The sequence below is a fragment of the Pyrus communis genome, chromosome 7, assembly GCF_963583255.1.
Source record: "Pyrus communis chromosome 7, drPyrComm1.1, whole genome shotgun sequence".
NCBI classification, from domain to species: Eukaryota; Viridiplantae; Streptophyta; class Magnoliopsida; order Rosales; family Rosaceae; genus Pyrus; species Pyrus communis.
In genome coordinates, this window is record NC_084809.1 from 9,742,136 (window position 1) to 9,768,355 (window position 26,220).

Genomic DNA, 26,220 nt, shown 5'->3' on the forward strand with positions numbered 1-26,220 from the left:
AGATAGAGAGGAAAGAAAAAAGAGGATTAGATAAGATAGAGAGGAAAATGAGTGAAAGAAAGAACTAAGAGAATGAAGAGAACAAATTAGAGAAGAGACGAAAAAGGTAAAAAGAAAGAAGGAGAGAATAAGAAACGAGAGAGAGATAGATTTGGAGTGAGGGATGAGAAGGGAGAGAAAAGAAATGAACGAATTTAAGTTTAAAAATTCTAAAAACTCAATTTTTATATTTTTAGAGAATATAATATATTTTTGAGTTAGTTTTAAATTCAATTTTTAAAAATAATCCTACCAAATAAATTTTAAGGTCTAAAATTTGAAAATTGTTTTTGAGTTTAAAAAATTAGATTGAAGTAAATTACCAAAACCTAAGGATTTCTTTTTGGCCGCCGTCGTCCCCAGTCATCCCCTCCCTCTTTTTCCCAGCGCCAACCTCGCCAGCCCTTTCCCCACCGTCCTCTTCCGCTCCCTAACCTCACTCAACTTTTCTTCGACAACTCCATCTTCCCTCATGAGTTTATTCAGTATATTGGATTTGTGAAATTGAATGCAAAAATAATCGGGAAAATTAGGTGACGGACGAGGGCTGAAGCTGAGGGGTCTGTAGCTGCGTCGCGCTAGAGCCGTCTTCGCCGCCTGAATCAACTCGTTCTCAGAACCCGCATCGCTGCCACTAGGTTCACCTGATCAGAACCGATGACCCGCTGCTTCTCAAGAACCGCTAGCACCACTGTTTTGCACCCGAGTCTGATCTGCACCGTTTGCCTGACCTAACCACTGCTGCTGTATCCTGAATCGATATCCCATGGTTTCGAACTGTTGCCGCCTTGACCACTGCACGAACCCAAACCCAGAAAGCACCAAATCCATTGACGTTGCCCCCACATCGTACCAGACCCGATTGCCTTGAACCCCTGTGAACGATTAGGGACGAAGGCTGCAAAAAAAATCCTTCATTTCTTCATTTTTTATTTTTAAGATTTCAATTTTTTATTTTTTATTTTTTTTCTCAAAATTCTATTTTATTATTTAAAAGTGACTAGGCTCCTCATCATTTAATAGCTAAATTAACAAAAAAATTAACGGAGATTTAACATTGCAATAAATTTATAAAGTGATGTATGACACTGCAATGTTTAAAAATTGAGGTATGATCTAAATTGACAAAAAAATTAACGAAGATTTAACATTGCAATAAATTTATAGAGTAATGTATGATATTGCAATGTTTAAAAAATGAGGTATGAGTTTGTTATGCGACTTAACTTAAAAGTGTTAAAACATAATTTCCCCTTTATTTTCTCATTTTGGTACAACGATTTTGGAAAGAGGAATTTATGCTAAACCGCACAATGAGCTATGTATTAAATTTGTCATCCATCCATCCATCCATGAGACTGAGTCGAACTTGAGATTGAGAGTGAAGATAAATACTAGTAGTCCGCAATGCCGTATAAGTAGCAATTGCTAAGCAACTTCTTTGGAAGAAGATTCAAGGTATATGAGGGTAGATATTGAGGCCTAATTTTTCACATGTGAACATCCAACCTATGTGCTTCATCATTACATTAAGTGCGTCTTCAACTAACGACTACGCGAGAGCAGCCGTCCAGCCACCAATGCCGGTGCTCATCTCCAACCTGGCTCAAATCCCAGACCATACCCAACCCATGCCGGCATGCCGCCACCCAAAGTGGCAAATCACGCCTCAAAGTCAACCCATACCGCTGTATTTCGAGGAGTTTTTCAGACACTAATCAATGAACTGTCGGTTCGAAGATCTGTACAATGTCCAGAATGAATTTAAAGAAGCTTGTGCTGGGGCTAAAGTTCCATGAAAATAGGTTTTGTGTGGATTTTTATACAATTTTGCATAACCATGGCTAAAGTTCAGCGAACTGCCAATCGCACACAAGAAAATTTACGTGTGGAATCTCAAACATAAGTATTGGCAGTTCGTATACATGTTTCTCCATCCTGCCTAAACGAAGCAAGAAGCCGTTCATGTCATAAAATGAATGGTAGCACCACAGATTTTCTGAAAAGAGTTGATCAAACGTTACCACAGAAATATGAACTTGTGAATCATGGGGATAGTTCTATTGGATTGTGTGCCTCGATATCAACATGCCGTATACCAGGAACAAGTGCTTGGATCTCCTTTTCCAATCTATCAACTTCACTTCCTAATGCTGTCACTACCTCTTCACCTGCAACGGGAGATGAAGTTCATAATGTATTGCACGTTGAACTTGGTCATCAAAACGATTTTAAAAAGTACATAAAAATATACACTTGAACACATACCATAGTTTGACATCATTTTAAGCAATGCAGTATCATCCTTCTCCTTTGCAGCTTCACGAAACTGCATCGCATCCACATAACATGCAGAAATCAGCTCATACGCCAATAATGTGAGTAAAACATTTAGAATGAAACTCCAGGTCGAAGAAAGTTTCAAAAAATATAGAAATGGTTAACCTGTCTTGCCCATTCTTCACGCCCAGTCCTAGAGAGATAATTTTGAACTACCACCACTCCATTGAAATCTGTACCATGCAGATAGCGACCATTATATCACACTGATTTCCCAATAATGCCAAATGTAAAATAATGTGAACTATGGAGGAAGAACATATAGTTGAAGTAATAAATTTCAGTTTTAGTGGTAACCAAATTACAAATGAAATATGTCATCATTAAGTTAAAACGCTGCAAACATCTGCATGTTGATAATTTCAATGCGTTGCTAACAATAAAGATCATGATACACTTTATTTACAAATTCGGCCAAAACTACGAATACCAGAACAACAGTGGTTTGTTAGAAAACGTGTTTAACTGATAACCTAACCAAAAATGAATCAAGAAAATAAAGAAGACAGGATGAAAGAAAGTCACCTATTTCAGCCTTAAATCTGAAGAATCCAGGACCAATCACCTCACTTTTGCAATCATATAGAGAATCCACAACCTATAACAAAATCAGTTATATTATATAACCTTAAAAGCATGAAGGTATATCAATTACCAAAATCATTTAGCATAATTATACCGGGTCATTTTTCAAAAACTGGAGAACCTTCTCCATATCATGGTCATCCATTGCCCTGCCAATCAAAGCATGTCGATTCCTTTGGATCAGAAAAATAGCCACCTGCATGGTAGATTCAACTCAGTTGTATAATCACAGTTTCACTGTGGGTCTGAGTCACAATGTGTTGTGTTACTTAGGTTTCTTTTTTTCTTTTTTTTCTTTTTTTTTTTTTTTTTCTGAATACCCAGCATTTGGTAATCAGACAACTTCAAAATCAGCATTGTATTGCAGATATTCACTTCATTTTTTAGACAGCAATGTGGTATTCTATTACAGTTTCTGCATAATTTTTTATGGAAAGAAGCATCACGTACCATTCCAAGTAGGTTGCCAACTACAATCGATCCTATGGGATCATAAATTGCATTTCCAGTTCTATTCACTGCAACCAGTGATGCCGCAGCAATAGCAAGACCAGTTACAGCTGCGCCATCCTGCATACATGAGATATTTTACAAAGGGATAATAGCTTGTTTCATACCAGAATAATTATATTCAATCACCTACTGAAAAGTAACTTGACAACTGCTAACATGTAGAGAATGAAACTAAGAAATATATGTGTGGCTTCATCAATTCAATCAACTCTAGGCTTATGCCATGTTAATGACGGGTTTCAACAACATTACATGTTGGGTTTGACTGCTTGAGATAGTTTCTTGCAATTAAGTAGACTCGAATATACTAATTGGTGTTACTGAAACTTTCATTCGTCCCCATTTCTATGCCTAATCATTTCTTCCTTTGCAATCACAGAAACAAAAAATTTCCAACAACCAAATGAGAACAACAACCCAGTGTATTACCTCTGTCATGACTGCAACAGATGTGGGATCGTGTCCGCGCCATATAAAGTCTCTCAATTTCATGCCCTCAGCAGCTGCACCTTTCTTGACAGCTTGTATGGCAACAAGAAGAGAAGCACCTAAGGAATGGATGCAAAGGTTAAAAGGGGGAACGTGAAAAGGAAATAATATAATCATATGCATTGAGTTGTACCTTCAATAATAAATGAGCCACCAATCACAAGAGCTGCATACTGAATATTTGGAGGAGGCTGAGCAAACCGCAATAGAATTTACAAACACATCAGATAAGCTAAGAAATTAAACGTAAGACGTTAGAAGAAAAAAAAGTACAAATAGGTTTCGGTAACAAAAGTTTGCCAAGTAAAAACTCAATTAGTAATAACCTGTGAAGTCCACAAGTTTTGAACTCCATGAACGATAGTCGCACCCGAACCAAGACAAAAGATACCAACAGCAGATATCAAGGACCAGACAAATCTTTCCTTGGAGTATCCATAACTGCCAGAATCAAAGACATAGGATGACAACTAAAACTAATTTTTAGTGCAAGCAGAAAATAATACATATGCATGTAGTTAATTTCTAATCACAGCTCTTGACCTCTATATTATGCACTTGCAACATACAATTCCACTGGAGTGAGTATTCTAGATCATAAAAGTGCTTAAACCAGTCTAACTAATGGCTCAGTCTTATTCTAGGTAATAGATTTCGTCCTTCGGAAACCTTTCTTAAGACTGTTACATAATGCAAAACTTGTGTTGATAAAAAGACAAATGAAACAATGAAATCTAATGAAGATCAACGATGCGAAAAGTTGATCACGGTATAAAAAGACTCACGGGTGGAGAGCATCCGGTGCACGCCTTGAGCTACTCAAACCATAAGCAAGAAGCGCCTACAATGTCAACATGGATTAGTTTCTCGGCATCAATGAATCAATTCAATCGTGAAATGCATAATCACAACAACATTGACTTAGAATACCTGATTTGCAAAATCCGCAACCGAGTGCACAACTTCAGCAAACATAACATGGCTAGAGGTCGATAACCAGACACCAAACTTGAGAGAAAATACAAGGAAGTTGCACCACAATGCAGTTGTGACTGCCCTTTGACTAGCATATAGATTTAATGGAAAACACAAGAGTTCAATACAATTCCAAGAAATTAAAGAAACAAACAATAAAAATTTACAAAATAAAAAAATTGCAGACATTTCCGGGCTCAGTACCTGTGCTGGTCATTGAATTCAATCTTCACCTGCTTCGCTCTAGTAAAGAAGCCTGAAATCAAAACATACCCAATTACCCAAATGCACAAAATCTTCAGCTAAAATTGACAAATTCCAAATAAAATTTCATGAATTCCAAAATCGAAAAAGGAACCTACTGCGATGGAGCAAGTGCTGCTGCTTCTGTTGACGAAGAGCAACACTACCCGAAGAAACCAAGTCCGGCGAGACGACCCGTTTCGAGCAAGGAGCCGAGGAAACCAGGCCGCGCAGCAGAGTGTGAGTGAAGGAGCTAAACGGAGCGTTTTGGGGGACGCTGCGATCGTCGTTCTTGGTGTCTGAGTAGTGAAAGAGCAGAAATTGGGAGGAGCAGCGAGGACTGAAGCAGTGGGTGCGGCGAAGGCGGGAGACGAGAGTGTAGGAGGACGTTCTCATCTCATCTGCATGGAAATGTTCATGGATTCTCAAAAAGCTACTGCATTTCGATTGTTTTAGGGTTTTGAGGTTGGGAATGGTCTAGGGTTTTCTGGGTTTGGAGAAAATAGTGAAGAATCAGAGACGGTTGAAGGTGGTGTGACAGTGAGCTAAAGAGATGCTTTGCTCGTAGAGAAACGTTAACCAATTCCGCCCTAAAAAAGTTAAAAATTAAAAATTAAATCATAATTTTTTTTAAGTGAAAAATCATAATTTTTTTTTTTTAAATTTTCCAAGTGGTTCTTTATCATTTGGTGGAAATAAGTTGTGCTTTTGCATTTTAACGTGAATTCGAATTATGTCGACTCTTTAATCTAACATTTAATCACTAATGGTATCGTTTTATAAAAAAAATTAAAATTGTCCCATATGCAACAGCTAACCAATCAAAGTAGAGGAAAAATGACAGAAGATAGGTGTTGAATGGGTATATAACCTCCGTCTAGAATTTTGACCATGCAAGAAATGATTTTTTAATGAATAATGTGATGACCGATTCATATATTATCTCCAATCGAATTGGCTAAACATAATCCCTTCAATAATTTATTAATTTCAATTTGTTAGTTAATATTTTGGTCTCAATTAGTCTACAAGATTGAATGTTCGATTCTTCTTCGGAAATTGAGGCGGAGAGACGTTGAACGATTGATTTCTATTTCTAGTTAAAGCCTTTGGTGTAAGGAACCGCAAGCCTGCCATTAAGAAAGAAAGACATAATAAGGCTTTGGGAACCGACGGGTGACGAAGGTTATCGAGAACTTTCAGATGAAAGACCCTCACTCGTACTAAGTAGGAAGCCAAGCGCACATGAGAATAACAACTTTGTTATGAAAGAGCAGGCAACCTACACCCATTCCTTTATGAGTGGCTTTAGTCAAGTTACTACTTATACGATATTGAAATAAAGTGTGAGCTTTCTCACAATAAGGTGTTGATTCTCCTCTTTTGTCCATGCCCCTTTGTTGGCGTGACCCCATCCATTTCTTCTGAATCAATACAATACAGGGAAGAGAGGAGACAGGGTTTGATTCATGAGGTGGGGAGGGAAGGATTTTTTTTTTTTAAACAAACGATATTATCTACACTAAAAGGGTGGAGGAGTAGGTTAAACCTCACAATGTGCTAGCAATAATGTGGTTCAAATTCGAATTTGACGAGAATCAATCATAAGACTTATCACTTATAAGTGAAAATGAATATAATTAAACCATAGTATTGAGTGGTCAGTGAGAAGAGAAGGATTTGACCAAGACGGTTCGAGTAAAAAGCCGTTGTTGGGCCCAGCAAATGGGCTGGCTATTAGGCCAAAATTGGCCAGCCTGATACTCTTTTGGCTATATTTTGATTTGGCGAGCTCTATTGATTTTTAGTCCAGTTTTTAGTTGGGGTTGAGTTTTGTTGAAATTAGGCTATTTTCTAGCTTTTTTGGCCCTTCCCTCTTCATGGCTTAAGATCATCTTTAACAATCTATTTCTTTTACTTTAACAAAAAATGTATAAAAAAAATAGTTTATGAATGCTAGTTAAATGACTAGCTATCTTAAACTTGTGAAAAAATAACTAGCTAAATTTAGTTAGAGAAGAAAGAGACGGTTAAATTATTGCACAACATTAAAACTATGAAATTGCATTGTTTGTGGGCTGGAAGAAACAATATTTTTGCTCACCACCCTTAATTGATGGTGATACTCACCATTATATTTATCACCATTGAATGAGTTTAAATTTTGAGATCTGTTTAGTGGACATATACAAATCTCAAAATTTAAACTCATGTAATGGTAATAAGTAGAGTGGTGAACACTACTACCACTTGAGGGTGATAAGCAAAAATACACTCACTTCAGGAGAAGAAAAAAAAAAGGGGTTAGTAAGTTTAGGAAGACATAATATTGAAACATTTTAACTTAAGCTAAAATAGCTAGTATTGTTGGACTAGCCAAATTAACATTTGAGTCATTTGGCTAGCTTTAATAACAAAAAATTAGTTTGTATTACTAGAGATGCTCTAAAACTATATGTAAAGTGCTTTTTTTTTTTTTTTTTTTTATATCACTAAAAGCGTTTTTTAGCATGTTTGGAAAATAAAGTTGACAATGATTCTTTGTTCAAAAAATATTTAAGTGCTTTCTGAGCAAAGCACCTACGTGCTTGTATCATGAAGCACTTCAAGTACTTCTTTCAAGTACTTCTTTCATCTTTATAAAAAGTTAATGTGCTTTTCATAGAAGTACGTCAAATTTTTTTATTAAAAATTTAAGTGGCTCGGGGAATAAACTCACATTGTGCAAATACTTGGTTTAATACGTGAGAGTATACATATTGAAACATAAATCGCCTAATTGAAACACAAATTACCTAATTAAAGGTTGAAATTAATAGTCTAACAATATAACCGTTTATTTTGAAGATTGAAATCACATAACTAAGGATCAAGCACCAATGGACCGACAAGCCCCTATTAAAATCAATTAACACTATTTCATCGCTTGTATTTTAGGTTTGACATTTGAATTTGAAGGTAATTGTGCACTTCAAATTAGTTATTTTTGTGAAAATGATAAAAATATTTTTGAGTTTTAGCAGCACTTAAGTGCTTTCACGTTACGTGTTTTTCTAGAATTAACTTTTATTATTACTAAGGATTTGTTTGATAAATATTTTTTTATAAAAACTCTTTTGGTCATTTAAAAGTATTTTCTAAACGAGCCCCTAAACTCATAAAAGTAGTTAGGAAGTAAAATTACAACGTGTATGCCAATTGACATTCAATATCGATAAATCGTATCATACTCATTTATCAATCAATCAAACTATAATAAAAACTTTTTTGTGTATGTAATGTTGGTTTTGTCAATATTTTCCTATATAAACTACAATCTACTTTAATTAATAATTTTTTTTAAATTAATCAACAACTTGAATCACTTGTGTTGACCAAGACAAACCTACAAAATTCTTTGCCATTTTTACGGACAAACCATTTTTTTTTTTTTTTTCTTAAAAACAGACAACAAAATTCTTTTCTTCGTCTTTCAGTCTCCACTTTCCCACGGTAATATCTTTTTCTCTCTCTGAAATTTCAAAGTCCTCGCCCGTTTCTTCGCCCGTACCGAAACGCGCATCCCATTGGACGGGAGATCGCATCGCAGCTCGAAACGTCTTTAATTGCACGCACTCCCGTTTTCATTTCCGGCGTTTCGATCCTGCAAAACAATTTGAACGTCGTTTCGTTGGTTGCAGATCGAAGAAAGACGTTTTCTTTGTCTCGCTGCGACCTCCATGCTGTGTCTCTGAATTGGAGGGTCAGTGTTTGTTTGCTGCCATGGCCAGGGTCAGATCGTCGTCGTCGAGCAGATTGAGGTACTGCAACCCGGCGTATTATTTGAAGCGGCCGCAACGCCTGGCTTTGCTCTTCATAGCATTCGTTTGCATCTCTCTGGTTGTCTGGGACCGCCAGACTCTCCTCAAAGAGCACGAGGTTGGTCTCCCTGTCGGTTATTTTACTTTCTTTGATTTGGGTTTTTGAGTGTTGTATGCTCTGTTTGGTTGCTGAGAAAGTCTGGGAAAATGGGGGTGTAAATTTGAAGTATGGATTAGCGGTTTCCATTTTAGGGTCTTTACGTGTGGCTGAAAAAAGGTTTGATCGTGTTAGAGGGGAATTTGAAGTTCAGTAACTGCTATTGACAAAATGTTTAACGTGTTTGTTTGCCTTCAATGTCCTGTTTGTAAGATTTTGAATTTCGGACGAAGTGTTAAATTCTTTGACAAAATGTTTAATGTGTTTGTTTACCTTCAATGTCCTTTGTTTCGAAAAGATTTCGGACAACGTGTTAAATTATGCATGTGGAAAACGGTGGTTTGATTGTTATAACTATGACTATGAGAGGAGGAGCATCTGGTCTAATGGAATATATCATAAAATGTTTCGATGGCAGAAGCCTTTTATATTTAAAGGACAATCCCAGCCCGGGTTATATGGAAATGGAAAAGTGATGTATAAATTTCTCATGTGATGTTACGTTGAGGAGTAACTAGGTTCCCCAGATGCAAGAGTTTCACTTTTTGCATTATAAATTGAACCTAGTTTCACTTTGTATTTTTTTTATTTTCCGCGTCTAATGATGTTATGTACGAATTGCAGGAAGAAGTGACCAAGTTAAATGAACAACTGAACCGTTTGAAAAGTTTGGTAAGCGTCTTATGCCTTGGTTTATGTTCAAGCTTGAGCTTCTTATTTGGCCTTCAGTCACTATCTTTTCATTCATTTATTTGGGGTGGGGCGGTGCTGTTGCTGCCATAGCTATCAATCCCAAAAGATTTCAATTATAACACTTAGATTAATAGAGCTTTAAGCTCTCCTTATTCCGCCTCACCTGTTCTTTGAAATTGAATGAATTATGTTCTCTATGGTTGTTTGCAATCTGATTTGGTTATATATTTGTGCCTGGATATGAACAATTATGTCTCAGAATACCCTAAAGCAATATTTTAATCCATTTTAAAAGGTAGATGTGTCATGTGTCATTGTATATTGTACACTCAGGTTGAAGACTCACAAAATTTGCAAGGTGATGCCACTAAAAAGAATACATTGAAGGACAGGGATGGTGAGAAAGAGGTTGGCCTGGACCCAATTGACATTCAAAGAAGAGAAAAAGTCAAAGAAGCTATGATTCACGCGTGGAGTTCATATGAGAAGTATGCATGGGGCCAAGATGAACTTCAGGTATAATGATCCTTTCTGTTTACCATTATCTATTTCATTTTTAAATGTTATTTCTACACTATTTAAGTTTTACTTTAAAGACATAGCACTTCACACTGTATTATGGCCTTTTTCTACCCCACGTGTTCCTTTTGTGCTTTGTGATGAATTCAATTTACAAGGTTTTAGTATTCTTTTGGTGTATCTTTAGTTGATCATTGGTATAGCTTGCTGAAGTTGTGACTTTGTCAAGGTTTTTAAGCTTTTGTCTAACTTTCAGATCTCCATCTGACATTTTGCTCAATAAAATTAGTGTAGGTGTTCATGTCTCTGTTCTGATAAACTACATTTCTGTGTATGTGCTCACTAAATTATCTAGGAGCGTTAAAGTTGTCTGGGCTCAGTGACAGTTCTATTTGTAACAACCACAAACTTGATAGTATTTTTTGACTTTCCTTGTTATTGGTGATGTTATTATTTTTGTACAAATTTCTAACACCAAAGCTGTTTTGCATGTACCAGCCGCAATCAAAGAATGGTGTCAATAGCTTTGGTGGTCTTGGAGCAACAATAGTAGACTCTCTTGATACATTGTATATAATGGGGCTTCATGAGCAGTTCCAAAAAGCTAGAGAGTGAGTTGAAGTTTCGATTTTCATATTCTTTGGTAGCATACTCAGTGGACCAAATTAATCTTTGGCTACTTGGCCCTATGTAGGAGCATATATATGTTAACTATCAAGTCCTATGTAGGGCCTTTGTTCTATGTATGTCATTTTAGCTTCTTGTCCTTTTGCTCCTTCAACGTGAACCAATTAATCTTTGCAACAGTGCTTTGACAGATTTTCATTGCACTGTGTAAACTATCTTAGATGACCTTTTCTTTTGTTTATGCTTGCTTGTATATTGCAAAAGAAAAAGGGAAAATATTCCTCATTTCGTACGATCCCTCATATTTACTCATCTCTATTATTTGTTATTCTTGTATCTTGATGTCCTCAACCCTAGGGCGCACTAAAGTATTGTGTATTCTTGTTTATCCCTCTTCTATGACTTTCATTATTCATTTATTTTCCCATTTTCTTGCCTTGACATCTTTGGTTTTTCTTTTTGCCCAAACCTCATTCTACAACGTTACATGTTACATCTTGGTAATAAATGTATATAATTTATATGTTATTCTTGGCAGGTGGGTTGCAACCTCATTGGATTTTGACAAGGATTATGAGGCTAGTGTTTTTGAGACAACCATAAGGTTGCATTATAAGGTTTAATATATGGTTGATTTTAATTATTTTCTCCACCTGGGCTTGCACTTTATTTTCCTCCTCTGACAGCAGATTTTCTGGTGTATCGTGTCTATTGTTTTTCTGAAATTTCCAGAGTTGTAGGTGGACTTCTCAGTGCATATGATCTCTCAGAAGATAAACTTTTCCTTGATAAGGCTAGAGAGATTGCAGACAGATTGCTGCCTGCATGGGATACACCTAGTGGGATCCCTTACAACATTATCAACTTGGCATATGGAAAGCCGCACAATCCTTCATGGACTGGAGTAAGTGGTGAAAAAGAGCTACCATTTTCAGATAGTCTCTTGTTATGATATAGTTTATTCACTAATAGTGTTGCATGCGTAGATCTCTTTCATGATTTATCTGAAACATTTGAATATTTACAAGTAGTGTTTTAAAATTTCATTTGATAAATTTTTGATATTTTAGTTCATGATGTCTTTAGGGTGAAAGTATCTTGGCAGATTCTGGCACAGAACAGGTGGAGTTTATTGCTCTTTCTCAGAGGACAGGAGACCCGAAGTACCAGCAGAAGGTATATATACTATCATATTTACTAGGTTTTGTTTTTCTTTCCCTGGTCAAATAGCACATTGCAGCACGTTAACGCAACCCATGAAGTTAGCCATAGTATGAATTGTTGCGCATATTAACATGTATACAAGAGATAGATCAGTGACTGTCATTTCATTGGTGTGAAAAACTAATTGCTTGTGATTCCTAGGCTGAGAATGTTATAGTGGCGCTTAACAAAACTTTCCCTGATGATGGGTTGCTTCCTATTTATATTGATCCCGAAAGAGGAAGATCAGGATATTCCACTATAACCTTCGGTGCAATGGGTGACAGGTAAGCATTAATTTTTAATATGAATTATGTAATTTTCGAGATTCAGGTTTCATTAGGTATACTTGTTGTGAGTGGCTTAAAACAATGTTGGGATTAACTTTAGGCAATTGTTTGCAGCTTCTATGAATATTTACTCAAAGTCTGGATACTGGGGAACAAAACTTCAGCTGTAAAGCCTTATAGGTAAGAAGTTTGTCTTTGTCTTTTGATGATTATAACCACTTTTCCACAAAATGTTCCGTTTGGTTTCAAAAGCTATGGGAAGCATATCTACTTGAAAGACCCAATTTGCCATAGAGCTTAACAATAGAAATACCAAAAAGGCATCACGTGGCTTTGGCTCTGGTACTATGACCTATATTCTTTAAGGGCAAAAAGTCCTGTACGGGGCTCAAAAAGTCTTGTGGTTCTTCAATTTTAATTTATAATTGAACCTTTTCTTTTCTAAAAATCTTGTTTTTGAAGTGGATATGTGGTCATGGTCTTTAAGTTTGTCTTGATGTCAAAATTCTTATGGAATGTTGGAAGCAGAGATATGTGGGAGAAATCAATGAAAGGTCTGTTGAGCTTGATCCGGAGAACAACACCATCCTCTTTTGCATATTTATGTGAGAAGAATGGAAACACTATGACAAACAAGGTAAATTATTGATTGCAGTTGCAGTATCATTAAATGCCATGGCAATAATTACTTTGTTACATTTTAAGTAGCATTTCCTTTGCATATACAAATGCAGATGGACGAACTAGCATGCTTTGCTCCAGGAATGCTGGCTTTAGGTTCATCTGGTTATGGTCCTGATGAATCTAAGCAATTCTTATCACTTGCAGAAGAGGTATTACTTCCGTGAAAGATTTGAGTTTCACCTTTGGAATTTTAGGCCTATTTTGAACGCATATTCCATGTCGGTTGGACAACCTCTGTTGAGTGAGATAGTATGTGTGTTATTCTGCACACAACTTTTTTCTTATTAGCAAAAAGTGACAAATAAAGCTTGTAAAATTGTTTTACCCTTTGAACCTTTGACTGATTCTGCAAGCCTATTTTCAGCTTGCTTGGACATGCTATAACTTCTACCAGTCAACACCGACAAAGTTAGCTGGAGAGAATTATTTCTTTCATGATGGGCAGGTTAGTTATCCTGATTTTCGTTTAGACTATGAAATATAGTTAATATTTGCTCAGAGGTTGGTCTATGTTTGAAATTTCCAGGACTTGAGCGTGGGTACGTCATGGAATATATTGAGACCAGAGACAGTTGAATCACTTTTTTACCTCTGGCGTTTGACTGGCAACAAGACATACCAAGAGTGGGGCTGGAATATATTTCAGGCATTTGAAAAGAACTCCCGCATAGAGTCAGGATATGTTGGACTGAAAGACGTATGCACTTCTTAAACCCATAGCTAACACTGCATCTGCTTTCGAGTTCCTTCTACATACCTTTTATTCATGGTCTCTTGGAGTGCAACTTTTTCTATTGTATTTCATTCCTTGAATCTCATGAATATGTGAACTAATCAAAGCTACTTGCTCTTCAGTATACTGAAGTTTGGAGCAGGTGAAATAAATTGTCTTTTACTGATTTTGCGGCTTTTCGTTTATGCCGGTTGGTTGTTTCAGGTTAACACTGGTGACAAAGACAACATGATGCAAAGCTTCTTTCTTGCGGAGACACTCAAATATCTATATCTTCTATTTTCGCCCTCCTCTGTCATCTCCCTAGACGAATGGGTTTTCAACACGGAAGCTCACCCAATAAAAATTATGGCCAGGCATGATGCAGACACATCTGGAAAAGCAAATGGGAACGATAGACCAAAGATTAGATTGCGCGGGAGGAAGGAAGGTCGATCACGAGATTAATAGGTTTTCTATAATCCTAGTGTAATTCTAGGGTCCAAGTAGATGAAGGGGCCAAGATAGTAAAATACATTAGTCTGTTGAGATTCGATGTCCGCTTTTGTACAAGGAGGAAATGATTCGGCTCTACAAATTTCGCCTGGTGGTGGAAGTTGTATTCTATGGTAACATATGTATGCTCTTATGTCACCCTCACAGGAAAAAATGGATATTCCTAGCTCTTATTACCCATTTGGGAATATGGATCGACATTTGTAATTTCATGGAGGAATGTTTTGATTTGAATTTCCCCCTCCATTTGATTTTTGACATTTCAGTGGCACTTATTTGATTATTTCCAGATCATGTCTCACTCTCTCTCTCTCTCTCTCTCTCTCTCTCTCTCTCTCACATGGGGGCATTGGGCTTTACTTGGAAATGTGGTGGTATGTTTATAATTTGAATATGTTTGTAATCTTAGACATTTTGTTTTTGACAAACGATAAATAATCTTACATTAAATTACGGAAAGGGGGATTCGAGCAAGAGACATCGGGTGCATGCAAGGCCATGAAGCATAAAGACTTCTTCTACATTCGTAGCCCACACGTCCTGCAGATTCTCATCGTCTTGCAGAAAGGATGGAAACCAAATTGTTTTTCTAAGACATCTCTGTGTCACACATATAAACACATCAGATGCGCAGCTTCAGAGATTGAAGAACGCACCCCAAAGAGCTGCTTTATGGAAACAGATAGTGGACTTGCTCAGACGTTTTTCAAGCAGATCGTATAGGTCCTTGTCATTGTATAGGTCCACTGCAGTTTCTTCGTTACCTGCTGCTCATGGTCTCCATTCGAAACCCTAATTAAATGGGGGGCACTCAGACGATCGAGTAATTTATACCCACAAGCAGATGCCGAAGCAGGGGGAGGCGGGCCGGGCCACGAACGATGACAATCCGGTCCATTTGCAATTTCCAAGGTATTCCTTTCTTCCTTTCAGAACCTTCTTCTTTCCCCTCTTCTGTAATATGTTTTGCTTATATCGATTGGTTATTGTGTGGTTGGTAAGATGGAAACTCAAAGTGAGACTCAAAGGTAAATGGGTAAAAAATGGTAAACGACTTAAAAAACGGATAAATGGGTATGTGGTTATAGTTAAATGAATACGGTTAATCGTTTATAAATGAGTATGAGTATATGTATAATAATTTATGCAATTATCCAATCGGGAAACGATTATACGGCTCAAAGCTTAAATAGTTAGAAGTAAATAATCGCGCTTACCCATCTGCTATAACTGTTAGCCTATCTCTACTTATCATTCGATAAAAAACTACCAAAATATAGGGGACACTGGAACTTGCACAATGTTCTAAATAGGTAAAAGTTAGAGAAATAACCTTTACTAATGACATGATCGAAGTAGGTGTAAAATATCACACTGTAATTATAGTACAAGGGGATGACAAACGAAAGAGGGAGGAATAGATACTGATGTTATTGATCTTTCCTTTTTTTCTCTGTGTATTTTGATAGCAGTCGGAGTGCTCTATTTATAGAGCAACTCCAAACGTATTAAGTACACCCTTTTGAAAGATATGATATCCTTCATTTCCATAGTCTACATTATTATGTGTGGGTATTGAAAAACCTGTGTAGGCATTCATTAATCTGCCAACATTTTCAACATTGTCAATGTTTTCAATACTGACAATTTTGTAAGATGGCATGTAATTCTCAACATTGCCAATGTTTTCAACATTTTCAACATTGCCAATGATGCAACATGTAAAATGACATGTCTCCATGCAGAGACTGGCAATTTTGTTTTCATGAGCAGAGTGCGGGTTATTAATTGAAGTCGCATGATCAATGTTTATGCTAAACCATTTTGAGTACGGACATGAGGAACATGGTGTTCAACATCAATGCCCAATGTCATGCAATAATCATCAAAGGTTTGAGATGTAAATTCACCAACGTTATCAAGTCGGATTGACTTAATAAGGTAATCTGGGAACTATGCTCGCAACTTAATTATTTGAGCAAGAAGTCTTGCAGAAGCTACATTCCGAGTAGACAAGAGACAAACATGTGACCATCGGGTAGATGCATAAACCAAAACCATAAAATATCGGAATGGTCCACATAATGGTTGAATAGGCCCACAAATATCCCCTTGAATTCTTTGCAGAAAGGATGGGGATTCAGCATCAACCTTTAATTATGATAGTCCAATTACCAACTTCCTTTGAGAACAAGCTTTGCAAGGGTTATCATTTGAGATAGCAATGTATCTGCTCAATAATAGATGTCTATTAGAGTTGGTAATGATTCTACGCATCATGGTAGCTCATGGGTGACCTAAAGTGTCATGTCAAAGTATGAAAACTTTTGAATCAATGAACTTATGGTTCATGACAGTATGTGATTCAACTGTCTTTATGTATGTATAATACAATCCACTCGTCAAACCATGCAACTTCTCCAATATACACTTTTGGGTATCATTGGAGGTAATGCATAGATACTCCACATTTTCTGCACTTTTCGTTTCAATGTGGTATCCATTTAAACGTATGTCTTTAAAACTCAACAAATTTCGAGTAGATCGAGTAGCATACAACACATTCTGTATGGACAATATTGTTCCATTTGGTAACAAAATCTTGGCTTTCCCTGAGCCTTTAATTACATCTGAAGGGCCTGATATTTTTGTTACCCTTACTTTGTAAGCATCAATCTTGAGAAATACTTTCAATCTCGAAGTATTGTATGTGTGGTTGCACAGTCTGCACGACACATATCTCCGCCATTTTTCATGTTTTGAGAATAACAATAGTTGTTATCCATGTTCTCTAAGTAAGGGAATCACAGTTAAAGGTAAGTTATAACAGGAAATTTAAACACCACTTTTATTGAATTTGAAATGCTACTTTTGAACTACAAGTTCAGTACATCAAACATAAATGATTTAGTCGGACTGATATACTTTATTCCCTCTTTTCATAATAAAATCTGAAACATCTAGGTGGGTTGTGTTCAACTGTCCTGATAAGTCACACACTGGATCAGGTATATTCATTAGTTTAGCCTGGTCAAGAAAATTGGTCTCGACATCTTTTTCCTTGATGAAGGCTTGATATAGATCTACTAGATGTTTTGGGGTACGACAAGTACACAACCAGTGCCCATTGTCACCACACCTATGACAGACTCTTTCAGAGTTTTTGGGAGCATTGTTCATATGAACTTTGCCTTTGTGGCGATTTACATTTTTAAAGTTCAGGCCTGAATTATGCATTGGAACCTGGTTGTGAAATTAGACACCATGATTCTTGCATTTCTCATTCCACCGTCCTCGCCTATGGCCACGTTCTTATTTATGATTATTTCCACCAGAGGATGTGACGTTCACTTCAAGGGAAGCATCATTCACTTATGGGAATGGTGCAGATCCAGTAGGTCGGGACTGATGATTCTTCATCAGAAGCTCATTGTTTTATTCAGTAATCAGGAGTACAGATATCAGCTGGTTGTATTCACTGAAACCTCGCTCTCTCTCTATACTGCTGCTGCAGGAGCACGTTTGAGGCATGAAAGGTGTTGAAAGTCTTTTCCAGCATATCTTCCTCAGTGATGGTTTTCCCACATAGTTTCATATAAGAGCTAATTCTGAACATCGCAGAATTGTACTCAGCCACTGACTTAAAATCCTGGATCCTTAAGTGAGTCCACTCATAACGAGCTCTTGAAAGAATCATCATTTTCTAGTGATTGTATCTGTTTCTCAATACCTTCCAGAGAGCTAACGGATCTTCAACCATTAGGTACTCACTTTTTAGTCTTTCATCAAGGTGGCGACAGATAAAGATCATGACCTTTGCTCGATCTTGAGAAGATGCACTATTCTCCTCCTTGATTGTTTCTCCAAGATTCCCTGCCTCCAAATGGATCTTGGTATCCACTACCCAGGTAAGGTAGTTCTTTCTAGTAATGTCCAGGGGAACAAAATCAAGTTTTGCCAAGTTCGCTGTTTTCTTTTCTGAAAGAAAAATGAGATGTGTAAGAATTTGGAATAATATGTATTCTGGAGGTATGTAATGTTAGAACTTCTGGTTATTACAAATTTTTCATTTTGATCTTCAAACCAAAATGATAAGTACTCGAAACTTTAAGTTCGAGATTTAAATGATAAATGAGGAGGGCGATTGTACCGCACCATTCTCATTTAAATAACATAACATAGGATGAGCGATTATCCCGCACCACTCAAGTAGCAATAAAATTCAAATATGCAGAGCAGGATGGGCGATTATACTGCTCCACCTAAAATTGTAATAAAAGTAGATCTGCAATCTAAGATAGATGGTGCGGTGTGATAGGCGATGATACCGCACCATCTTGGATTGCAGTAAGATTAAATTTGCAGTTCAAGATGGGCGATTGTACCGCACCATCTTGGATTACAGTAAAATCAACATAAATAAACACTGGGTTAGTAATCAAGATTTACACCAAACAAGAAATCAAAGATATGTGTAACTGTTAGGTTGAGAACTAGAAGCAGGCATGGTGCAAACAGTTCTTCGTGAGGATATATTCAGCAGTTGAGGTAGAGGAAGAAGATGAACAGTAAAATCCTTAGAGGAAACATTTTTTTTCTTTACTTTTGCTTGGCGAAGAGAAATGAGAAAATGGTTAGATTTTAGAGAGTCGTGCTGATAATGTGTTCTAAATAGGTAAAAGTTAGAGAGATAACCTTTACTAATGACAAGATCGAAGAGGTGTAAAATATCACACTGTAACTATAGCACAAGGGAATGCCAAATAAAAGAAGGAGGAATAGATACTGATGTTATTGATCTTTTCTTTTTTCTCTGTGTATTTTGATAGCAGTCGGAGCGCTCTATTTATAGAGCAACTCCAAACTTATTAATTACACCCTTTGAAAGATATGATCTCTTTCATTTTCAAAGTCTACATTACTATGTGTGAGTATTGAAAAATCTGTGTGGGCATTCATTAATCTGCCAACATTTTCAACACCGCCAATTTCAATACTGCCAATGTTTTCAACACACAAGCCCTTCTCATTTTTTCTTCTTCTGAATTTAATACAATCAAAATGAGATAAAGATGTGAGTAAATACAATGTCGAGATCTCATATTACCAGCCCATTTTCAATAGCTTTTTTGGACAAATAATAATGTTAGTGGATTAACTTGAGATTCGTTTGAGAGTGATTACAAGTCTCAAGTCTCAACGATGACTCTTGGTGCCACTAGAATTACAGCGCAATAATAATTTTTTTGCTTATAAGTGAAATTTATTATATAATAAAGTATTAACAAAAAGCATAACTATTGGTACATAATAAGGGTGCAAGTTGAAATGGAAATTGAGTGCATTTAGGGATTTCGCATTTTGAGCCAAAATTATGAATTATGCACTCTATTTTTGTATTTTATTATTAGTCTTAGATGTATTTATAAATTAAAAAACTTATAAAATATTACTTACGAATTATGATCTGAATTTTCGAGATAACTGGAATTCCAAAAATTTTGAGTTTAAAAATCAAGTCTGATTCTAACATTTTGAAATCCAAAATTTTAAAAACTTCTCCTTTCAAAAACCACCCATAATCTTAAATATGTTAGGTTTTAATATATGTGTGCGTGTGTGTGTATATATATATATATTTTTTTTTTAACTAATGATATTATCTATACTAATGAGGAGGGAAATGCGTAGCTAATGAGCTATCAATAATATAGTTAAAATTCGTATTTGGCGATAATTGAACTTAACCTCTCATTTACAAGTGGAGAAAAATACTACTAGACCGTAATATTAAATGACGATTTTAATATATTTATAGGTCAAGTAATTTAATTTGAAATAGGTTAGTTTCATTTCCTTTATTTGGGAAATAGATTATTTTCTAATCCCCTCTATTAATCTCTACTAATTAATAAAACACTCATTGTCAACCAAAATTCTATGAAATTACCAGTTTAACCTTCTAATTAAAATAAAACATGAATAAAAAATATAGAGCATAAATGTAATTTCACACAACCAAATTTTTCTGTGTTTTTTTTCAAAACCTCACCAGCATGTAATCATAACATATCTCTAATTAAAAAATAAAAAATAAAAAAAATTCCCACTCCCACATTCTCTTCCTCTCTCCTTCTATTTCAAAAACAAAAATAAACATATGCTAGTTATTATATAAACAAACAGGTTATTTTCACAAACCCAAAAAAAAAAAAAAAAAAAAAAAACAAACAAACAAACAAAACCCTAAATCATATGGATTGAGGGCCAAACTTCAATCCTCCCAAACACTTCAATCAGCACAGTCCCCTCCGAGCATCGCCATCTCACCGTTGATCACAAAAAAGCTCTCCCAGAAATCCAACGGCCACGCATCTTCGTCCTTCATCATCTCCACCCAAATTTCAAGTTTCCCCTCCTCTGTTCTTTCTACTGTACATCGTTCCCAATCAGCAAAAGGTAACCAGAATTAGATGTTCCTGTCTCGGATTCCGCTATTCCGGTCCTGAATTATCTTCTCCTCGAACGGTAATTTCAACGATCCAAAATTTTCAGTATTTTCTTCCATTTTTTTGTTGAAATTTGAGTAAAAAATATGGAAAACGAGCTCAATTACTTACTTCAGCCAAGAAAATCACTCACATACATGCAAGTATATTAGCACCATTCTGTGAAGATTTCTGATATTTTTCTTAAATTTTCCTGCATTTTCTAGGCAATTAAACACATGAATGCTACCATCAGCTAACTACACTAACGTTAAGGTGATTTTCCTGCATTTTTTTCCAGTTTTCCTGCATTTTATGATGCGTAGATAGTATAGAGGAGCAAGTACGAAGTCGAATTCCGTAGGGACGGTGATTTAAGTCAGAAAACTAACCACTTAACCAACGAGTGAAATTGAAAATATTACCAAACAAGAAAGCTAAAGGAAAAATTGGTTGTGAAAAGTAACACTCAAAAATATAGGTACTGGAAATTAAAGAAAATTATTAGACAAGTAATAATAAAATTTAAAGAACAAACAATGACGTTAAAGGCTAAGGCATATATTTTCACCGGTCTTAGCCTTCAAGTTTCCATTTAACAATTCCTATGATGATGGTTAAGTTTCTCAACTCTATAATCTAAACATGGTGTATGCATCAAATTATATACTTCTAAGAAGCAACTGAGCATGGTGTATGCCTATATTAAACAACTTGAAACTCCTTAAGTACGATGGAAACTTTTAGGCAACCACACAAAACCCGGAACATGGTGCATGTTTCTAGTAAGTTGTAATCTCAATTTCATAATCATGGCAAGAACATAACATGGGTATATGGTGGTTCTAGAAGTCATTAAAACGATCATAATTCATTGTAGGGATATCAGATTGACATGATTCCAGCGCAATTGAAAAGAAGACTTACTTAGCTTTCCAGCCATATGTGGTATGTGATCTGGTTCCTTTGGATGAATAAATGGCATCCCATTGAAGTCGCTGGACAGAAACTCCCACATTCCAGATTTTCCAAATTTTGTTTCACCTCCGGGTTTTAGGCCTCGCTTTGATATCTAGGGATCTTCCTTTGAATGTTCACGGACTGTCTTTAATCTCTCAAAACTCCACTTGGCTCGAAATTCTTTTCTTTGCATTTAGTCCTACAAAATAAGAAAACCACAAATAAACTACTTCTAAAGGATGAAACTATAGATAATCCAAGTGATAAGGTGATAAAAACATGTATAAATATGAGCCTATCAGGATACTCATTCATTTGATTTTTGAATTGATAGACTTTCTGGCATTTTTCGTGACGTGAAGAAAAACATAGAATTTAGACAAGCTTGTTGAAACAAGTAGTGATCTTGGAACAGTGGTGGTGGTAATTTTGGAGTGAAGAATGGATAACATCAGTGGCGGCGATGCGCCAATGCATATGAGCGATGAACTGCATTTGCAATACATGCAAGAACATGAGCATCATCAGGGGTTGCATCAGATGAGCAATGGGAATGGGGTGGCTGATGATCATGATGATGGAAGTGGTGCTGATACTGGTGGTGCTGAGCTTTCCGAAGTTAATGTACAGTCTGAGCCCGTGAATCTCTCTGATACGCGTAGTGGGATGGTGGACCATAGCAGCAATAATGGGGACCAGCTCACATTGTCATTTCAGGGTCAGGTTTTTGTGTTTGACTCTGTGTCACCCGAGAAGGTGATTTGATTGATTCTCTCAAAGTTTTATGCTCAATTTGTTATCTCTACATTATAGTTTGTGTTTAAAGCATTGATTAGTAATGGTTATGCGCAAATGAATAAGTTAAAGTTATTTGGTTTGATGCACATTTCTGACCTCTTTTGATTGTATAATAGTGTGCGCACATGAATACGAGGTATTAAATGACTTGTTGAAATATTTGATTTAGCATGGGTGCACAGATGGTAAGATGGGAGCCTTTTGGCGGACATGGCCATACATAATAAATGAAGTCTTACTAGTTTTCTATGTAAAACCAGATTGTTCACTGAATGGACACTTATAAAGTATGGTATCATAAACTTAAATGGACTTATGTTGATACACAAGTTCAGCCAGCTATCTACTTTTAGGAGTGCCGTGTTTTTTACTTTCTGGTACATGTTTCAGGATTTTGCATATGGAAATCTGCAATCTTTTGAATATTCCTTTAGTAACTTGAAATATATTATTTGTTTCGTTGCGGCTAAGAAAAAGCGTTTGAGTTGTTTTGAACCACCTTCCTCAGGTTCAAGCTGTGTTGCTACTATTGGGGGGCCATGAAGTACCTCCAGGCATGCCTGCCGTTCCAATAACCACCCAGCATGATAATAGGGTATTTGTACTTATCTAAAGTGGTATCTTGAAAGCCGTTTGTTCTTGAAAGCCATTTGTGTTTTAGTATCTTGCTAATAAAAAATTCAACCAGGCCCTTACTAGTATTCCACAACGGTTGAGTGTCCCTCAAAGACTGGCTTCACTTATTAGATTCCGTGAAAAACGAAAAGAAAGAAATTTCGACAAGAAGATTCGTTATACTGTTCGCAAAGAGGTAGCACTTAGGTAGGGCATCTGTGTTTTAATATTCATTGAATTATGCTGAAAACTAGCTCAAATTTTGCAGAATTCTTGTTCTTTGCTGTACTTTATGGCTTCAATCTAATATCATTGGTGGAAAACTGTTAAATGGTTCCAATTATGTATAGATTCAAATAGTTAAAGCGGTTTGCAAACCAATAGCTATTGCATACTAAATGGCCTAAATACTACTAGAGATGCTAGGGTGTTGATTATGAACAGTAATTCCACTGACTTAATGTAACTTAAATTTAGGCAACAATATGTAACAACTAATAAGGCAGTTCCTCAATGTTAGTTTGTAAATTTGTGAATTTAAGCAGTACATGTGGCATCTAATGATGTATATTACATGTGTAAATTGAAAGTGTTAAAGTTAACTAGTTTCTTTATTGTTCTTTTTCCCTTCTTTTGTTGCCATGTTTTCACTCTGTTTGTTGTTTACTCATTTCTGAATGGTTGTCATTAATGAATGAATTATGATGCTACAAAAAATTTTGGTGCTCTTAATGATTACTATTGTTGTGACTGTTCTAGGATGCAACGAAAGAAAGGTCAATTTACATCTTCTAAGCCCAACAGTGATGATTCTGCATCAGCTATCACAAGTTGGGGCTCAAACGAGAACTTGGATCAGGATGGTAATGGATCCATTCCTCAAGAGGCTGTGTAAGTCAACATATTTTATTCAAATTTCTTAATGTCTGCAATGTTAGATTTAAATTGGGAAAGGATATAGATGTAACATATTGAGCTTGCGGAAACCTGCTGAAGTGCACTTATTATGATATGCTAGCGGGCCCAACTAGTCTTGAAGAGCTCTTAGATGCATATGCATCACCAGTAAGCATGCAGTGAAAAATGCATACTGTTGTTGTTTTCAATGTTATGAGCTCTACTGGCTGAAGAGCATTTACGCTTCCATCCGAGGACCCGAGTTTGAATTTCCCCTCCCCAAATAATGTTTCATGAAAAACTACATAGCATTTTGGATCGTTGTTGTTAAAAAACACATTAAAAACTATTTGAACTCATTTTTTGTACTGCGGATTTATTGCCAGCTGTCGACACTGTGGCACCAATGAGAAGTGTACACCAATGATGCGACGTGGACCCGATGGACCAAGAACCCTTTGCAATGCATGTGGACTTATGTGGGCAAACAAGGTAACTACCAGAGACTTGTTTATTCGCCATATGTTGATGTTGATTTCTGTATTTATTTAATAATGGTGCTCGGTAGCATATTGCATATTACACAGTCCTCATGGTAATTGAGAAGATACTAAGATTCAGTTCCATACGCCCAATATGCAATTGCATTTACAGACAACACACAGTTTTCGTTTGTATTACTTTCTCAGTGGGAGGGGAGGGAGGTTTTTTGGGGTGTATAGGCTCATGATGGGGATGATTTCTGGAATGGATAAGCTGGGTTTCTTTGGATTATATAGTCCTGGGTGGTGTGTGCTTTATTTTTAACAAGTTGAGTTTTGGTTTTGAACAATTGAATGAGTAGAATGAATGACTAGGAGTGTGAAGGATTTTGATAGGTTTAGGGAAACAAAAGCAAAGAAACTGCAAACTGCTCAGTTAACTTGATCTAATTTAGGGATAGATTGGTGTGTGCTCTAAAATGGATAGATTTCATTTCTCACCAAATTGGGAGGAGGAAACTAGAATGTCAGAGATTTTAGAGAAGAAGCCAGTTTACAGCTTTGTCAGACTGTTGTTCTATAACTTGGTTAGTAATCTTTTTAGCTGTAGTCTCTACCCTTTACGATTTAGAATACACGGTCTCATATAGGTCCTTAAACAATAATTTTAAGGCAGTGGTGGAAGGGGTGAACAAGAAGTTAAAAAGTGTGAAACATGGAAATTTTGGGTGATCTGAGAGTGATTAAAAGTCCAATATTGAATCGTGTTGAGGAAGGAAAGAACTGAGTTGTTAAGTTGTTTCAAGGAGGTGGTTGTAAAAGGAAGAAATTTATTTGGGGTTTAGTGTACCGGTGTTTCCGGATGTATTTTGTCCGGATGTATTTTGTTGATGAAATTAAATAAACAGTTCCACGTAAGAAAAGATGTAATGTATCTATGAGCCAAGTATTCTGTCAACATTTATACGGAGGCCTTTGTTACACATAGCGTTTTTTAACATTTACAAGGAAATATTATCTATTAATTGCACTTAAACTTCTACTGCTGTATTTAATTGAACTTGTCGTCGCCTCTATGAACCATAGGGAACTCTAAGGGACCTCTCCAAGGCAGCACCCCAAGCAGTACAAAACCCTTCCACGAGCAGGAATGAAGACGCCAAACCTGATTTATAAAACGTATGCTTTGTTCCTATGAAGATTTTGAGATGTACATAATGGTATTTTATTCCACCGTTCTTGACTGTTTTTTCCTTCTGTTCTGCTTTTGCTTGTTTTACAGAATTGAAATTTGGAGGCCAACGGGGTCCTTAGAATCCCGGGAAGGTAAACGGCAGTGAGAGTCCATCAAAAAGCGGAGCCTTGCGTTCGAAGTAAGTATGGAAGTTCTCATTTAATCTTCCTTTAGATGTGTTGAGTCTGTCTCGCGGCACTGCACGATGTGCCCATAGGATTTTCCTGAACGTAAATTAAACTATACGTTTTGACATCGGTCTCGATCTTCTTGCTCCTTGATGACATTGCTTGAACGAAGTAATTGTCTGTAAAACTGAACTTTTTATCTGATGATCAAACAGCTGTTTTAGTTAAATAAA

General features: G+C 36.3%; 3 protein-coding genes across 4 annotated transcripts; 2 read left to right on the forward strand and 1 right to left on the reverse strand.

Annotated features, from left to right (window-relative positions):
- Positions 1 to 1,800: 1,800 nt before the first annotated feature.
- LOC137739581 (metal tolerance protein C4-like) lies at positions 1,801 to 5,736 on the reverse strand. The gene is made up of 13 exons (XM_068479202.1): positions 5,304 to 5,736; positions 5,146 to 5,197; positions 4,897 to 5,029; positions 4,752 to 4,807; positions 4,293 to 4,407; positions 4,100 to 4,157; positions 3,907 to 4,025; positions 3,415 to 3,534; positions 3,059 to 3,160; positions 2,905 to 2,977; positions 2,485 to 2,552; positions 2,308 to 2,368; positions 1,801 to 2,210 (listed from the first exon to the last, which is right to left on the reverse strand). Exons 1-13 carry the CDS (start codon positions 5,578 to 5,580, stop codon positions 2,086 to 2,088), a joined length of 1,359 nt encoding a protein of 452 aa, XP_068335303.1. The 5' UTR covers positions 5,581 to 5,736; the 3' UTR covers positions 1,801 to 2,085.
- A 2,910-nt stretch (positions 5,737 to 8,646) lies between these two features.
- LOC137740180 (mannosyl-oligosaccharide 1,2-alpha-mannosidase MNS1-like) lies at positions 8,647 to 14,679 on the forward strand. Its single transcript, XM_068480002.1, has 14 exons — positions 8,647 to 9,102; positions 9,766 to 9,813; positions 10,168 to 10,350; positions 10,852 to 10,964; positions 11,519 to 11,584; positions 11,713 to 11,884; positions 12,067 to 12,156; positions 12,346 to 12,470; positions 12,588 to 12,653; positions 13,002 to 13,110; positions 13,208 to 13,306; positions 13,522 to 13,602; positions 13,684 to 13,854; positions 14,095 to 14,679. Exons 1-14 carry the CDS (start codon positions 8,947 to 8,949, stop codon positions 14,335 to 14,337), a joined length of 1,722 nt encoding a protein of 573 aa, XP_068336103.1. The 5' UTR covers positions 8,647 to 8,946; the 3' UTR covers positions 14,338 to 14,679.
- Positions 14,680 to 20,681: 6,002 nt separating this feature from the next.
- LOC137740234 (GATA transcription factor 28-like) lies at positions 20,682 to 26,220 on the forward strand. Of its 2 annotated transcripts, XM_068480079.1 has the most exons (9): positions 20,682 to 20,913; positions 21,101 to 21,149; positions 22,249 to 22,589; positions 23,140 to 23,226; positions 23,320 to 23,453; positions 24,006 to 24,137; positions 24,530 to 24,635; positions 25,712 to 25,804; positions 25,908 to 26,220. In XM_068480079.1, the coding sequence occupies exons 3-8, from the start codon at positions 22,275 to 22,277 to the stop codon at positions 25,799 to 25,801; spliced, it is 864 nt and encodes a 287-aa protein (XP_068336180.1). In that variant the 5' UTR covers positions 20,682 to 20,913; positions 21,101 to 21,149; positions 22,249 to 22,274; the 3' UTR covers positions 25,802 to 25,804; positions 25,908 to 26,220. The 2 variants fall into 2 exon arrangements, with proteins under 2 accessions (XP_068336180.1, XP_068336179.1); XM_068480078.1 differs by lacking the exon at positions 21,101 to 21,149 and having other exon boundaries at positions 22,168 to 22,589.

Coding starts and splice junctions, on each gene's coding strand:
- LOC137740180 (XM_068480002.1), top strand. CDS start 8,947: ATGGCCAGGGTCAGATCGTCGTCGTCGAGCAGATTGAGGTACTGCAAC. Junction 13,111..13,207: donor GAAACACTATGACAAACAAG/GTAAATTATTGA, acceptor ATACAAATGCAG/ATGGACGAACTAGCATGCTT. Junction 13,855..14,094: donor GATATGTTGGACTGAAAGAC/GTATGCACTTCT, acceptor TGGTTGTTTCAG/GTTAACACTGGTGACAAAGA.
- LOC137739581 (XM_068479202.1), bottom strand. CDS start 5,580: ATGAGAACGTCCTCCTACACTCTCGTCTCCCGCCTTCGCCGCACCCAC. Junction 5,198..5,303: donor GCAGCACTTGCTCCATCGCA/GTAGGTTCCTTT, acceptor TTTTGATTTCAG/GCTTCTTTACTAGAGCGAAG. Junction 2,211..2,307: donor TAAAATGATGTCAAACTATG/GTATGTGTTCAA, acceptor CTCCCGTTGCAG/GTGAAGAGGTAGTGACAGCA.
- LOC137740234 (XM_068480079.1), top strand. CDS start 22,275: ATGGATAACATCAGTGGCGGCGATGCGCCAATGCATATGAGCGATGAA. Junction 24,138..24,529: donor TCCATTCCTCAAGAGGCTGT/GTAAGTCAACAT, acceptor ATTTATTGCCAG/CTGTCGACACTGTGGCACCA. Junction 24,636..25,711: donor GACTTATGTGGGCAAACAAG/GTAACTACCAGA, acceptor TATGAACCATAG/GGAACTCTAAGGGACCTCTC.